Consider the following 15,355-nt stretch of genomic DNA (forward strand, 5'->3'; position numbering starts at 1 on the left):
CTATCTTAATTTAGTGTTACCTGCTAATATTTATTTAATAGCACTAAGTGCAAAATGCCTTGACGATTATGGGAATGTATTTATTCTTGGGGCTGTTAGGGGCTGCAGGGATGCTGCTGCTGGGGTCATTGGGCAAATGACAGGGTACACACCCAGGACTGCACAAGAATAACTTGTTTAAAGATTTTCAGTCACAATTTACAGACCATAGTACAGAAACATGATAGGTGAAAGTCACCAATGATCTTATAGTCATAGCTACAGATAATTGACTCGACTCTATACTTGTTCTGTCGGATGTTAGTACCGCATCAAACTAGATGTCCTATAATTCCTCACATCTAAAGACAAAGATAAAATTAGTGTATTTGGGCCTAAAAAGCTCATAAAATATGTCTAAACATAGTTACTTTAGATTGCATAGCCTTCGCCTGTAGTACTACTATAAAGAACCTTGGAGTTATTTTTGACCAGGTATACCTCACACATAAAATAAATCTCTAGAACAGATTATTGGCACAAAAAAAAATGATGCTGAAAAAGTTGTCATTGTCTTTATTTCTATATGTCCCTATAACTCTCTAAAAAGACTCTATTATTCCAAAATGCAGCAGCAAGAGTATTGACTGGAATATTTCTCCTTTGTTAGCGTCTCTCAATTAACTTCCTATAAAATTTAATATTATTAGTTTAAAACCCTTCTCTTAACACACGTAGTCTTTAACAGTCAAGCGCCGTCATATCTAAAAGACCTCATAATAATATATTATCCCAATAGACTGAGTCACCCTCATAATGCAGGCCTACTTCTGGTTCCTAGAGTTTGAGATTGTAGAATGGAATCAGATCCTAGAGCTTAAAGTTGGAGATGGCTCAGTGACTCTGAACCAGCTCTTAGTTATGCTATAGACTTATACTGCTGAGCAACCCCCCCCCCCAATGCACGGAGCTCCTACCCTCCCCTTTCTTCTGTCCCCTTCCTCTCGCCTCTCCTCTGCTGGAGGATCTCCTTTTAAAGGGAGTTTTTCCTGCTCCCCATCACCAAGAGCTTGCTCAGCGGGGATTCGTTGGGTTTTCTCTACATATCTATATAGTCTGGACTTCATTTTGTTAAGTGTCTTATGATGACTTTGTTGTGAATTTGCACTATATAAAAATGTTGAAAGGTCGTCAGTCTACACTAAGGCTGGCAAAGGGACTCATACAGCAACAGACATAAATCAGCGTACTGGACAAATTCAATTTTTGGTTGATTGCCAACTTTCTTGCAAAACCATTCAGTAATTGATCATGAAATATCAAATGTCAAGCTAATGGTGGTGCAGTCCTTAGTAGTTTATCCATTTAGTCTGGACAAATGTAATGAACCCATTTTGCCCATTTTGCTCTCAGTGAAGCCAGTCTAGATAGAGGGAATTGTTTTAACACCTCTCATTGTCTGGAGAAGTGTTACTTGTGTTGTACAAGTGCACATGCTCCTCACCTTTGGGAGCATCCCAGACTATCAGTAGAAGATTTTGTAAGACAACATCACCAGAACGATGCTGACACAGCACCTGTCATCAAGATGGAAAGAGTGCATGATACCTGGAGTAAAACAGGCAGATGTCAGCTGTGCAGTCTGGCTTTGTACGAGATTCTTCAGCAGATGGCAAAGCCCAGTGATCAAGACCCTGAATATGTGTTGAAGTCAGCACATTTGTTTTGTTTTTTTTTAACACTGTGTGCAGCTAGTGCTGTGGATAGGCTACCATAAAAAGTCAACCAGGTTGGGTTTTTGTGCCTTTAAAATGTGTTTTTGGTGTTTAGTCGTAAGTTGGGATGAATGGCTTTGCACAAACACACGGTAAATTGTATTTTCTGTCTTTTTCATTTTACAGGCTTCATGAACATGAGATGAGATTCAGACCTCGGCTGTCTGCATTTGAGTTCCAATATCTACTTTACAACCTGACATCTATCAGAATCAGCAATGCTGGTGGACAAAACTGTAAGTGTGTATTTGTGCAGTTTGTATTAATGTGTGCGGAGACAGTACATTTGTATTAATTCGTACATACAGTATAACACTTAGTTTAGACTTTATATTTTAAGTTGTTGCTAATCTCTGACCCAACAAACCAAACAAAAGAATGTCCTGGTGATCTAGTAATTGGCTCGCCAACCTCACACACCCCTCAGAGTTTGTGCTATGAAAAGAAGCACTGTAATAGTCGCCTGTGTTTCTCTTTGTCAGTCAGGAGCTGGTATCTTCTAAGACTGTACTGAAGATGTTGACTTGTTGTTTTAATATAGCTGATTGTAACACAAATAAATAATACAAATCTTTTTGGAAGCTGTTTATATGGAGGCATTGATCATCATACTGGGGGAAAGAGCGCATGTTGTTGATTCAGTCAGCATGCCTCCGCACAATCTGAGGAGAGGTTTCCAGTGTGTGCAGACAAAACCACTCAGTCTGTCCTTTCAGCTTCACTAAACACATTTATTTAAATATTACTTTGCATATATATACGGCTCAGCAACAACTTTATTGCCATCTGGTGTACAGGTGTCAGTATGGTGAAAAAGGTATGAACATGTGTCAGAACACACAGTGCATCATCATAGTTTTGCTGTAGATGTTTTTATTCAAACAGCCTAAATTAATTTGATCTGTTTTATGGGGACAAATTAGCAGTTAGTCTTCAATTTATCAAATCAAACAAAGCTAAACTAGTCATCCCCAATGTTCTGCACTCGAGCTCCACAGAGGCAAGATCAACATATTGTCATTTTAGGAATATATCTTTAAATAAACATTTTGTAATACAATTGCTGAATGGATGATCATTTACACGTATGACACAAATTGTTAGCACTACATCAAATATCTTTGCTAAAACAGTGTTGTGCTCTTTTAGGAACCAGTTCTAGTTGAAACTGTAGAACTATTTGTCCCAGAAACAAAACAGGACATTTATTCCCACATGCTAGTTACTAGTTTTTGAAATCCTCTGTTTATTTTATCATGTCCTGCCTGTCTCTCTGTCATAGTCTGCACTGTAAAGTACACACAAGGGGTCTGAGAGGCATTTTGGTGGATTAGAGCCAGAAGACAGAACAGCTGGTGAAAATCACCAGCTTTCTCACACTTACTTACACCATTTTAATTAGTTGCTTGATGCAGGCAAACACACTGATGCATTGTAGTTTCTTGTGCACTTGCACATCAAAGACTGGCAAGTTTCTGCACACAGAAGCACAATTATGTATATTCCCTCAATCCACTTCTTGTAACCACCCATCTGCCCAGATGAACGTGAGAACAAAGTGAATCACACAGTTTTACACTACATCCATTGCACATCATGGGGGTGAAAGTTTTAATGATTTTTGTAAAGTCTCCAAATCATTCTCAAACAGTGTTAGAAAATCTTATCACTGCAGTCTGCAATGCAAACCTTAATATCAAAACCGCATAAGGCTGTCCTCTCATCTTTCTTCTCTCTCCCTCTCACATTGTCCTTTGCTTCTTAAATTTTCCCCTACAACAGAGAGCCTCTTATAACAAGGGTATTATTTTAGTGACAGTATTGTCTTCCGACAAGAAAGGCAGGCTTTGCCAGCAGTGAGCCACAAAAATTGAGTTTTGGAAAAAGAACATAGTTATATCGGAAGTTTTAAAGAAGTTAATGGCCCAATGGCTTAATATACCGAAGGTACCAAAGAGACCTAAATTGTCAAAGTCCATAGGTCTATAGTGAGTCATTCAAAGGAATTCAAATCTGGACCACCCTGACAAGATTTTTTTTAGAGAAAGGATTGATAGAGAAAGCTTGCACAGCACGACTTAAAATGAAATGCTTTTAATTAACTGAAATATAGGGTTCAGTGTCTGAAAACGGTTTTAATTGCACATTTTCCCCCAATGAATGAGCTAATGGAATTCAGGAGGTAGATGAGAGTAAAGGGTAGAGGCTAAGGCAAGTCAAGGGAAGAGGACAGTCTTGCCTGCTGATTATCCTTCTGAGGTGCAAATGAACTGGATTTCATCACCGCTGAAGGAGGAACGGCTGGATCATGACTTGTTAGAAGTCAAGGTTTATCCTCTCCCCTAATCCTTCCACTTCCTTACCCCTCACTGTTTCTTTCACTCAGATTTCCTTCATTATGCAACTGCTCATTCACACTTGGTTTAGTTCTTATCTGACAAAGCTACATAGTCATACGTGCCCGGCATAGTCTGCCTGTCCGTTCATCCTCACGTCTGTTTGTCTGTCTTGTATGCTGTCGTGGGCTGGGAACAAAAGGAATTTTGTGTTCAGTGGCCGTGGGTTAGAGAGTACGAGGTGAAAGGGGTTTGGTTGATAATGGTCTGCCCCATCACTATTCATGAGAAAAAAGAAGGATCTTGAAAACCCACGGGAACTGCATGTCCGACATAACTCCACCATATCTCCTGTCTCCTTTTCTCCTGGTCTTGCTCTGCTGCAGTGATTTATCCATTTGCTACATCAAAGATTCCCTATGTGACGAGTGTACGTGTGTGGGCGCACGCAAGCAAACGTGCGTGCGCAAGTGAGCATTAAGCGTGGCATTTATGGGCACGTGGGTGGAGGAATCTGTTATTGTGTGTGTGTGTGTGAAACTGTAAACTGTAAACACAGAGCAGAACCTGTAATGAGACAGGGAGGGAGGGACAGCACTTCAACAAATGCTAATAACCTAGTGTTTAACGAGATAGACCCACAAACAGACACAAACACACACATACCACTCTTCAAGAGAAAAGCAGATGCACCTAACACTTCGGCAGGCCTCTGAGGCAACAATTATCGGTTTACCGGTAGGACTGGTATGCTGCGGTTTTGTGACAAAGTGCTCTTCCCATTTTCTCTCTGTCTTATTTTCCAGACACGTCACAGCTCACAGGAGTAACCCTTACATCAGCTGTCATCTCCTCTGGTTCAGCCCACCCCCCTGCACCATGGGTGGAAACTTGTTCCTGCCCTCCAGGTTTTGCAGGCCAGTACTGTGAGGAGTGTGCCCCTGGATTCACACGCGAAGTCCCTGGCAGTGGTCCTCTTTCATCATGTGTGCCATGCAATTGCCACCAGCATGGGACCTGTCATCCAGAGACAGGTAATAAGTGAAACATGTACAGTATGTTTGGCTTGTGCACATTAAAATATTTTCCCAATGACAAATCTGCAAAATGTCAGGAAGGCATGATGACTTTGGTGCCACTTCACTGACAACCAGTCAGCAGTGTTTCTATTTCAGTGAAACCAGTTGAAGTAGAAAAGACTAAACTCAGAAGCTAAATGTATAAATCGAGTAGAAGGTTTTTTCTTTTAAGGGTATGCTCCACCAATTTCACAGTACATGTGAAAGTCAATCTACAGTATTAGTCACAAGAAAAAACAGCTGTACAATATCTTCTGTGGCTTTGGAAGACTGTTGCACATTCAGTATACACAAATACTTCAAGGATTATCACTTGAGTATATCAGCATGCATTTGAGTTAACAGAATGTAAAGTTTTGAAGAAATGTGATGTTTGAAATCTCTGCTTTTAGTGCAATATAACTGTGTGCAGTTTTAATTCATTCTCTAAATAACATACTGTTTATACTGTGCATAAAAAAGGATAAACAAAAGCTAAACTAAGAAGAAAACATGTCCCTAGCATGTGTTTTCCATGAACAATTTTGAAAAGGAATGACTAAATTACTCGAACCAACTCTTAATATAATGCACTCCATCACCCACTATGATCACAATAATAAACAAATAGTGAACTGTGAAATTCTGAAATTGTTAAAGTCCTATTATTGACAAATTATTATTAAGTCCTTTATTATGTAGACTTTACATTAATTAAGAACTTGGTGGGATCATGTTTGTTTCATCACTAGGCTATAACTGACTTGGACATTTGCGGACTAAATTGCTGGATTATTCTTTCAAGAATGAAAGTATATCTATCCAAATTTCAGGGAAACAGGACTATGCAGGACTTGATTAACATTAGATAGCTTTCACAATAATATTCAACAGCTTGCCAGAAATGGTTATTCAGCTATTGGTGTTGGTAATGGCACCAATTCAATTCAATTCAACTTTATTTATACAGCGCCAATTCACAAAGTTGTCTCAAGTCACTTTACATAATAAAGTCAAGACTATACAGATATGTAAAAAAAAAAAAAAAAAAAAAAGGTGGTATGACCCTGCCCAGTGTGGTAGGGATGATGTGGTATTAAGAGGTCTTTTAGATATGATGGAACCTGACCGTTCAGAGCTATATGTAAGGAGCAGGGTTTTAAATTCTATTCTAAATTTAATGGGAAGCCAATGGAGGGAAGCTAGTGAAGATGAAATATGATCTCTCTTGCTAATTCCAGTAGGCACTCTTGCCACAGCATTTTGGATTATTGCAGGCTCTTTAGGGAGTTACTGGGGCATCCCAACAATAGGGAATTACAGTAGTCCAAACTAGAAGTAACAAATGCATGGATTAGTTTTTTGGCATCACTTTTAGACAGGATGCGCCTAATTTTGTCAATGTTCCTTAGGTGGAAGGAGGCTGTTCCAGAGATTTGTTTTATATTTTACATAAAGGATAAATCCGGGTCCAAAATAACTCCAAGGTTCCTTGCAATAGTATTGGAGGCCCGAGTTATGCCATCTAGAGTAACGATATGGTTAGACAACATATTTCTAAAATGTTTAGGCCCAAATACTATGACTTCAGTTTTGTCTGAGTTCAGAAGTAGGAAATTGTAGGACATCCAGGCTTTTATGTCTTTTAGGCATGCTTGAATCTTGATAAATTGATTTGTTTCCAGCCTGTTCCATAAGTAGATATAGCTGGGTGTCGTTAGCATAGCAATGGAAATGTATGGTGTTTTCTAATAATATTGCCTAAACGAGATATGTATAAGGTAAAAACTATTATTCCTAACACAGAGCCTTGTGGAACTCCATAGCTAACTTTTGTGTGCATGGAAGATTCATCATTGACATGAACAAATTGGAATGTATCTGGATTTTAGAAACAAAGGGGAGGTTGTATATTGGTCTGTAATTGACTAAAGCGCTTTTAAAAGATTTTTTAGCAGTTTGATTACAGCTACCTTATAGGCCTTTGGTACAAAGCCAGTTTCTAGAGATAGATTAAAGATATCTAAAATACATGTGTCTATCCGATGTCGTCCACCAATCCCAGAGTTGTTGGTTCGATCACTGGCTCCTCCAGCCGCATGTCCAAGTGTCCTTGAGCAGTCTAGTTGGGATAGGGTCTAACAGACATGTTGTTAATTTTGATGAGGTTATAGTGGAAGTTAACTCAGCGAGGTCTATATGAAAAAAGTAGTCAAAGAGGGATTTAGGGTCTTATTGATGATTCTAGCAGTGTTGTACGTGAAGATCTATCTGTAGTTTTTAGTGGGAGGACCTGGTGAATTTTTTCCTTGATGGCTAATTTTATTTTTGAAGAAAGTCAGGAAGTCATTGCTGACGGGTTTTACACGGTCTTTTTTTATATATTATTAAAGTGTTTTTCTAGACCAAGCGGGAATCTTGTAAATTAGTGGAACGCCACCTCCTTTCTAATTTTTGTGTTGCCTGTTTTAAGTTGTGAGTTTGGGAACTACACCATGGACATTGCCTTTTCTGCTTTACTGCCTTCTTTTTCAGAGGGGCAACACTGTCAAGTATTTTACGTTGTGAGGTTACAGAGTTATCAACAAGATGATCAACTTGCACACGAGTAAAGTTAAGGTGGCACCTCTCCATTGTATTGACACATGGTGAAGCACATGACGAAAGAATGATTTCCTTAAATCTCTTCACAGCATTTTCAGATATAAAAATGATAGATTTTGTAGTGGATTTTTGAGGAATTACTTAATTATTTATTTACATTTTTGTGCTTTGCTTACTGTTAAACAGAACAATTTAAAATAGCAACATGGTATTATAGAATCTAAAACCAGCCTAAGTTGCTTGTTAGGCCATAACATTGTTCTTCTGAAGCATTCAGCCAGTGTTAAATGAGATGACGGATCATCAGAGGTTGTTGAGACATTGCGCCGCTGTCATTGTGCCTGTGAGAGAGAAGAGGGAACAGAAAGAGATGCAGGCTGTTCGACTGAAGCATTTTTCTGTGTCTTTCCAGAACTGACATTCAGTCATCATTGCTTCAAGGGAACGTAACTCAGTCATCTCTTAGGAACATTGGCAAGCTATCACTCAAACTGAAAACTGGATGGCTGTACTGATACAGCAATATTCTCATTTCACACAACTAATCCTTATAATAACAGTTAAACTGGAAGAGGGTATTTAACACACCTAGCTGTTTTTATGGGAGATACTAACAGCAGCTGCAGCATCCTTTCAGATTCATATCCTAAGTGCAACAACCCATAAATGAAAGAAGTAAAATAGCAGCTGCTGGGTATGTAAACAAGTCAGCCTCCATGCAGTTATTTATATGTGTGTCTGTGAGTGTATATGGGCTTTCTTTTTTTCCTTGAGTCTGTTTTTCACTATCTCCCTCTCACAGCTTTAAACAAGTCTCTCCATCTTACCAAGAGCAGACAACTATCCCATCTACGGTCCCACCCTCCATCTTTTATCTTTCCTCAATCTCTCCCTTCCACTCTATCTTCTCCTATCCTCTAACTTAAAGTCTCGGAGATCTGACCTAGTTAGGAGATGCCTGAAGCTTTGGCTGAGAGTGCGTCTTATGTTTGTGACTGCATGTGTGTTTATATGACTGTGTGTCTGACTGAGGTCCGGAAGCAAGTCTGGTATCACTGCCTGCCTGCCTCTCCCCTAATTAGACTTGTTAACTGCCTCTTGGCTAATGATGTCTAATTTGCTTGCAGATTTCCTGTGTGTCTTATGTCTCATCTCAATCTGGATGTCTCTATTTCACACATACAAACTTGTTCTCTCTGATTCTTGTCGTTCCCCAGACTCCCCAGTCAGCCCCCTGTTGTCTCCTCTTCCTTCTCCCTCTCAGCTAGCATTCAACCTGCTCCCTTCAGTCACCTTGACTTTGTTTTTAGCGCCCTTGACTCCCTTCTGTGCAGAGTCCTCTCAAGTTTCCACTCACTTTGTGTTCCTCTCTTTCGCAGATGTGTTTTCTTTGTATTAGAAGTGCTCTTTCATGGGGTGTGTAATTTGCAGATACTTTTATGTAGAGTGGATTTTACTACAAACAGTTTAACTTAAATCACAGAGAACATGTGCGGGGAGAAGTGCTGAGATAAATACTGTGTGTGTCAAAAGATAGAAGAACGTTTTTGGGCGGTCTAAACACAAATGTTCTTGTGTTCTGAGCTGTTAGAAGGAAAACCCCATGATTTATTAATGAAGCTGTTAAACTGTTTTACATCAAGCAGGTTGTTTAGCTTTACACTCAGCAGGTTGAGCTTGGCAGAATTTACCATCATCCGAAAAGTTCTTACTGTAAAGATTCTTTTTCCTGCACACACGCACACACTTTTCAGCATGTTTAGACTATTTCTATGCTGTTAATTAGCGTGTGCCAAACTAATGGTGGCTAAGTGTTAGGTATGGAACATGATGTGTCCTCTTTGAGTCGCACATCAAAAATCCCTCTGTCCTTTGGCATTAGGCTTGTGGCTTGAATAGCAGTAAGCTGACTAGAAAGCTGTAGCTAAAATTAGGCTTTTATTTAAGTGGATGATCGTAAGTCATTAACCAAGTAAAAGGCAAGAAAGTGATGGTTTACCTCAGGCCATGATATGAGCAGGCATCAACAATGTGACTGGGTGTTTAAGGTTAATAACTGAGAGATGCGCCAAGTAATTCTTTGCATTTTCAGTGCAATCAATTAGTTATTGTGCGCAGCCCATGGAGTTTGCAATTTCGGATTAACCTCTGTGTTATATTCTACCATAGCTTGCACATCATGATCTGGTCGACATACTAGTCTCGAATAATAGATTGAAATATGTGTTTTCAGTTTTTTGTTTTGATTTTAGCTGGTCATCCACTTTTGGTTTCTGGGTGCTGATTTTACCCTCCTGTATCATTTTATCATGCATATTTTTTCTCTCTCATTTTTATTTATTTATTTGTTTTTATTTATTTGTCATACCCAATGTGTGTTCTCTTCAGTGGCGAATTTAAACATCAGCTTTAATTTTGGGTTTTCCCCTCGATTTGTATCCCACAGATCCACCTGAAATGACTATGATGAGACAGCGCCACCTATGCGGGTTGTTGCTTATTGGTTTCATCATTAGTTTGAATTAGTTGCACGGAATGCTCGCAGGTTTTCTCACTGACATCATCACCTCACTTCTTCACATAATAAGGCCAAGTGTTGCTCCTACAGTGCTATATTGCCATCTGAAGCTTACTTTATTTTAGTTTGTTTTAAGCAACCAATAACAGTTTTAATATTCAGTATATAATTTTCAGTTTTGGAAAATGTTTATAAATTACTAGTTTTTGTCTTAGTATATTGTTATAATCTTAGGTTGGACCGTTTAGCAGGTGCCACAGTTCAGGACACAATTACCCCCTGTGGGGTAAATTGTGAGATTCTCCCCAGGGAATAAGAGCAAAGCTATCCCATTTCTTAAGGTGTGAGGGCGGATTCAGGGCTATGGTGGCATCATGAGTGTTGTTAAAAAAAGTGTCCGTGGGCGATATTTGTGCAGCAGCCGGTTGGCATTTACTGCATACTTTTCTCCAGTTTTACTGTCTCCATTTAACTGCGTCCTTATTTTCTCCTCCTGATGATGTGCTCGGGTATCTGAGGTTTTGCCCATATTTTCAGTGCTGGGGCATAATTATGTGTCCCATACAATATAAGAGAGCTAACCCTACATTGCCCTGCCTCACTCAGTGAAGAGCAGCCATCATCCTAAGACAACTGTGGTAAGGGGGGGTTTATGTGTCAGGGCAGGGAATCCATCACTACAGGTTTTCTCCCTTAGGTCGTGTATAGAGGTGTCTTCAACCAGGACATGCAAGGGCATGGTATTCTGCGGTTCTATAGAATATGTGTTGTACCAAGTGAACTGAGTGCAAAAGAACTATAAGTTCAGGTCAAGGAAAGTATCAAAGTAAGTCCATTAGAGACACCTCATTCATCATTTGTCACCAGGAGGGCAGACCAACCTGCTGTTTCTCTATCAGAATATTTGCTGTTTAATTACCTAACGACTTGTATTATCATGCTGTGTGTGCCCGCAGAAAGAATTGGTATGGAGTTCATTCACTGGCTGTCTAAGGAAGCTGCAGCCAATGGTGCTTCATAATCATGATTTATTAACGCTCTCTGGGTTGTGTCGGTTCTATTTGCTGTAACACAACACTCCAGATTGGAAATGTTAATATTTGTGGTGTAATGAGCAAATTGCAAATCCTGCCGAGCACTGGTGCTGCAGGGCTGATGAAGTCAAACATATGTCCAGATAGAAGGAAATTTGTGTGTGCATGTGTTTCCGCTGTTTTTGGCATGCTTTCATCGTTCTACCATTAGACTGGACATATTTCTATACAGAATGTTAACTGTGTTAAGTACATACACACTATCCATAAAATTGGACCGAGGCCACAATTGGTGTCCTCAAGGGAGGGTGTGGAGAAAGGAGACAGATGATTGTAATTTATAGATAAAATGGAAAAACTGGATTTTCTGTACAGCTCACACTGTAGAGGACTACTCATTAATCACCTAAACAAATGAAACACATGATGCTTTTGATACTAACCTCTGTGGATATTGAACATTAGGCTGTTGATTTTTTACCAGATCTGTGTTAGTCCTACATGTTGTACCACACTTATATTTATCTCCACAGAGCAGTTTGTCTCGGTCTGAACAAAAAAGAAAAAGCATTTAACTCTCTGTTCAAGGTGTGTGCCGCTTAGTGTGCCACTTTGCCTGCATACCATTCTGCACACCATACTGGCATGTGGGGTCATTGTGGACCCTCTTTATATCACCACCATAGGTAATGATTTTACCACATCAGTCCCACCTCACCTTCTGTAAAACATGCTACCTGTGAAAGTGTTTGCTGTGCCACTAACCAGCATAAAGTGCCAAAACATAGACATAAAAACAGACATAAAAGACATAGTCAAACTATGTCTTTGTAAATTTTTTGGGTTTGTGGAAATGGAAAGTGAACATTTGTGATAAAAGCCAAAGGAAATCTTTGAAATTCAGAGTCCAAAAAGGCAATACTCTATCATGCATTTAGGCAATACTGTACGTGATTCAGTTTATGCTACATTTGCCACACTTCTGATAACTTTTAGCATATTATAAGCATAAGTTTTGCATATTCTACAACAGTAGAATATGCAATGTCAGTTCGCTGGGTTAGTCAGTAAAGTGTTTATAAGGAAGACGTGTGGCTTTGCATATTTTTACAACTATTAAATGAACCTCAGGTGTAGCTCTGGAGGGATTGTAGGTGCCCACATTTCAACAATAATTATCATCAGATCAGATTTTTATTGCATGGCTTTTGTTTAATAAAAAAACCCCCACAGAACTAGTGATGTTCTCATCAACCAAATCCACTGTAACATACCCCTCAAATATCATCATTGTTACAATGTTCCAAGTGTCCTTCAGGCTATATAATTTAGATTCTGCAATTATAGTCATATCTCTCTAATTCTTTCTGTTTACAATTTTTTTTTTTTTTTTATCACCAAGCCACAACAAAGTGGAAGATAAGATCCGAGTTAAGTTTAGTAGAATTTTTTTCTTATCAGCTGTTTTTAGGCAGGGCAAACTTTTTCATTTTCACTCATTTCAGCAATGCACCAACTTGGTCGTGCTTTCCCTGTCTAAACTATTCCCTGTCTAAACTAATTTCATCAAGGGAAGGGTTGAAACCTTTTGAAATCAGCAATCTCTGACAGTGTGACTGGAAATGGCAGCCAGGCGGTGTTCTTATTGTTTATCTCTCTGTTTACTTCTGTGTAAAATAAATATGCTGGTTGTGAGGAGATAAGTAAAGCATGCTGAATAGGATCAGCAAGAGAAATTACATGGTAAGAAAGTTTTTGGGGGTTTTTTTTGTTTTTTTTTTGCCTCTTCTCACTTCCTCTTTCCCTTACTGTCACTCATATCCCATCACGCGGATGCAGGCTGGGCATCTCATGGCTTAGCCTGCAACAAATACAGCCCACCAGAGAGATTAGGGAGTTGAATAAGCCAGTGCTAGAACCAGCTTCATTCCCTATCAGACTTTCTGCCTCAACTTTCTCCCATAGATTTTTCCAACTAATGACCTTAGAGAGCTGAAGATGACATTTAAACAGGCATTTGGAAAATGCACGCCCTGGCTTTCTCTGTCTCATTCTAAAGCACCCTTATGTTGGTAAACACTTACTCATAGTATCCTCCATTTTAACCTAGCATTTTAATGAGTGTTGTGATGCATTTTTAGGCTGTATCATAATTGATGCAATTGGACAGGTACTCTGGGTGATGGCCTTTATTCAACTGACTTCAATGAATTTTGCTGCAGGAGCCCCTGGTGGTCTGTTCCCCTTCACCGACCAAGACCCAAAAAAGCATCTGCTTCCTGTCCTGCTCCTCCAAACTGCAGTGGGCGTGACATTTAGCTATGCAAAACCACTGTGCATTATTCAAAAATTTGGCCCCGCACAAATGTCAGAATGAGAATCAAGCATATGCTGTTATGAAATGGAACAAGGAACGGGGTTTGTAGAGCAGATCCACATGCAGCATCCAGGTACTTGTGTTCAGCAGAACACAGCCGACGATAGCCTGCTATGATTAGCTTGTTCAAATTTCATAAAAATGTGTGGTTTAACCTAAAATCTCTGTATTAAGTAAATAATCCCACTGCAGTCTGTCTGTGAGCATAGATCCACAGACAGAAAGATCCCTGAGATATATATCGATCTGTGTCTTTAAATCTTAAATGCTTTCAAGCATTACAAGCCTGCACAATGAATTCCTTGCATGCATTGAAAAAACTGGGAAATGTAGTTAAAGTGCTTTTAACCTATTTAATATGTGCTTACTAATTTAAATAGTTTCATTAATGAAGAGAGGAGGAAATTAATCAACTATTTCCCTCAGGGGGCCCACTAAAACAGGAAGCTCCAATTTTGCATTTAATTAATTGTGAATTTTAAAAAATTGCAGTTTTATGCAAAATTAGACTAATATATTTTGTATGTCCACTTTACTGCAATATGTGGCAATATGCCTATGGATGAAACAAAACTGTGGCTCCAAGTGATGAAGTTTGTCTAGATTAGGTACTTTAATGTACCTACAAGAGTATTACAAATGACAGTGTTTTTAGCCATTGACAATGCTATTGATTTTGATTTTAAAGAGTTTACATTCATGGCAGCAGCTCTGTGAGGCTGTATTAGTACGTTAAATGCTAATGTCATCATGTTCACATGGGCATTATGACAATTTAAACATGATAATGTTTAGCAGGTATAATGTTTAAAACGTTCACAATTTCAGTTGTGCGTGTAAAAACTTTGTTCTGATGATGATACTAGTGGAAGGTTCATGGGATCTCCAAAGCTCTACCATGAATGTCTATACAATATGTTGTTCACAACCAGCCAGTAAGTGCTAAAATATTTCCTATTGTAACAACAACAGTGGTGACATACAGATGATAATACAATTCTTTTATTCATTCTCTGACTGATACTGTCATACACTAGGAAGGCTAAGAAAAGCTCAAGTAGCTCCACCCTGTCATAAGTTAACGCCATGTCATAAGTTGCATGTGCAATTTGATGTCTTAGAAAATGTCTCCCACAATCGATCCAGGATAAATTTGATCATCTTGTGGCATCAGCCATGGATGAAGTAACATTTGATTAGTGTAAACTGCACAGCAAATGGTTTACAACACTTAGGTTACCCAGAGCTCTGGTGAGACAACATAAACTACAGCCACTGATGTTGCTGTTTGCTGACATCCCTTGGGCCTTGGCCATAACAATTTGGCTGACAGCCTCTGTACACAAAACACGAATTGATGCATTATTTTCAATAGTCACATCATAAAGATATTTCCCAAGTCATCTGAACAATGAGAAAATTAGATATTGTGAGGGGGTATACAACCCCTCCTCTTTTTCTCCCTCTCTCCTCTGCAGCAGTCCCCTCATGCAGACCCCACTGACAAGGCACATCTGCAGCAGCAGGCACTGGCAGCATATCTGTATTAAATTAGAGAGCAACGTTGCCATCAAACAGTCCCACAGCAGATTTACCCCAACTTCTACCCTCGAGGCAAACTGCAGACAGTTTTTTCCCTTTCTGTTATGTTTCCTTCTCTTCTTCATTAAAACA

The 15,355-nt window shown here is 39.2% G+C and overlaps 1 protein-coding gene across 1 annotated transcript in view; it reads left to right on the forward strand.

The window, feature by feature from the left end:
- Positions 1–15,355, forward strand: part of lamc3 (laminin, gamma 3) — an 87,731-nt gene that overhangs the window by 53,179 nt on the left and 19,197 nt on the right. The window contains exons 10-11 of the mRNA XM_067484821.1: positions 1,881–1,990; positions 4,897–5,124. Coding sequence (XP_067340922.1) covers positions 1,881–1,990; positions 4,897–5,124 — 338 coding nt within the window. The remainder of the gene's footprint in view (positions 1–1,880; positions 1,991–4,896; positions 5,125–15,355) is intronic.

Source organism: Channa argus, chromosome 18 (assembly GCF_033026475.1).
Source record: "Channa argus isolate prfri chromosome 18, Channa argus male v1.0, whole genome shotgun sequence".
Taxonomy (NCBI): domain Eukaryota; kingdom Metazoa; phylum Chordata; class Actinopteri; order Anabantiformes; family Channidae; genus Channa; species Channa argus.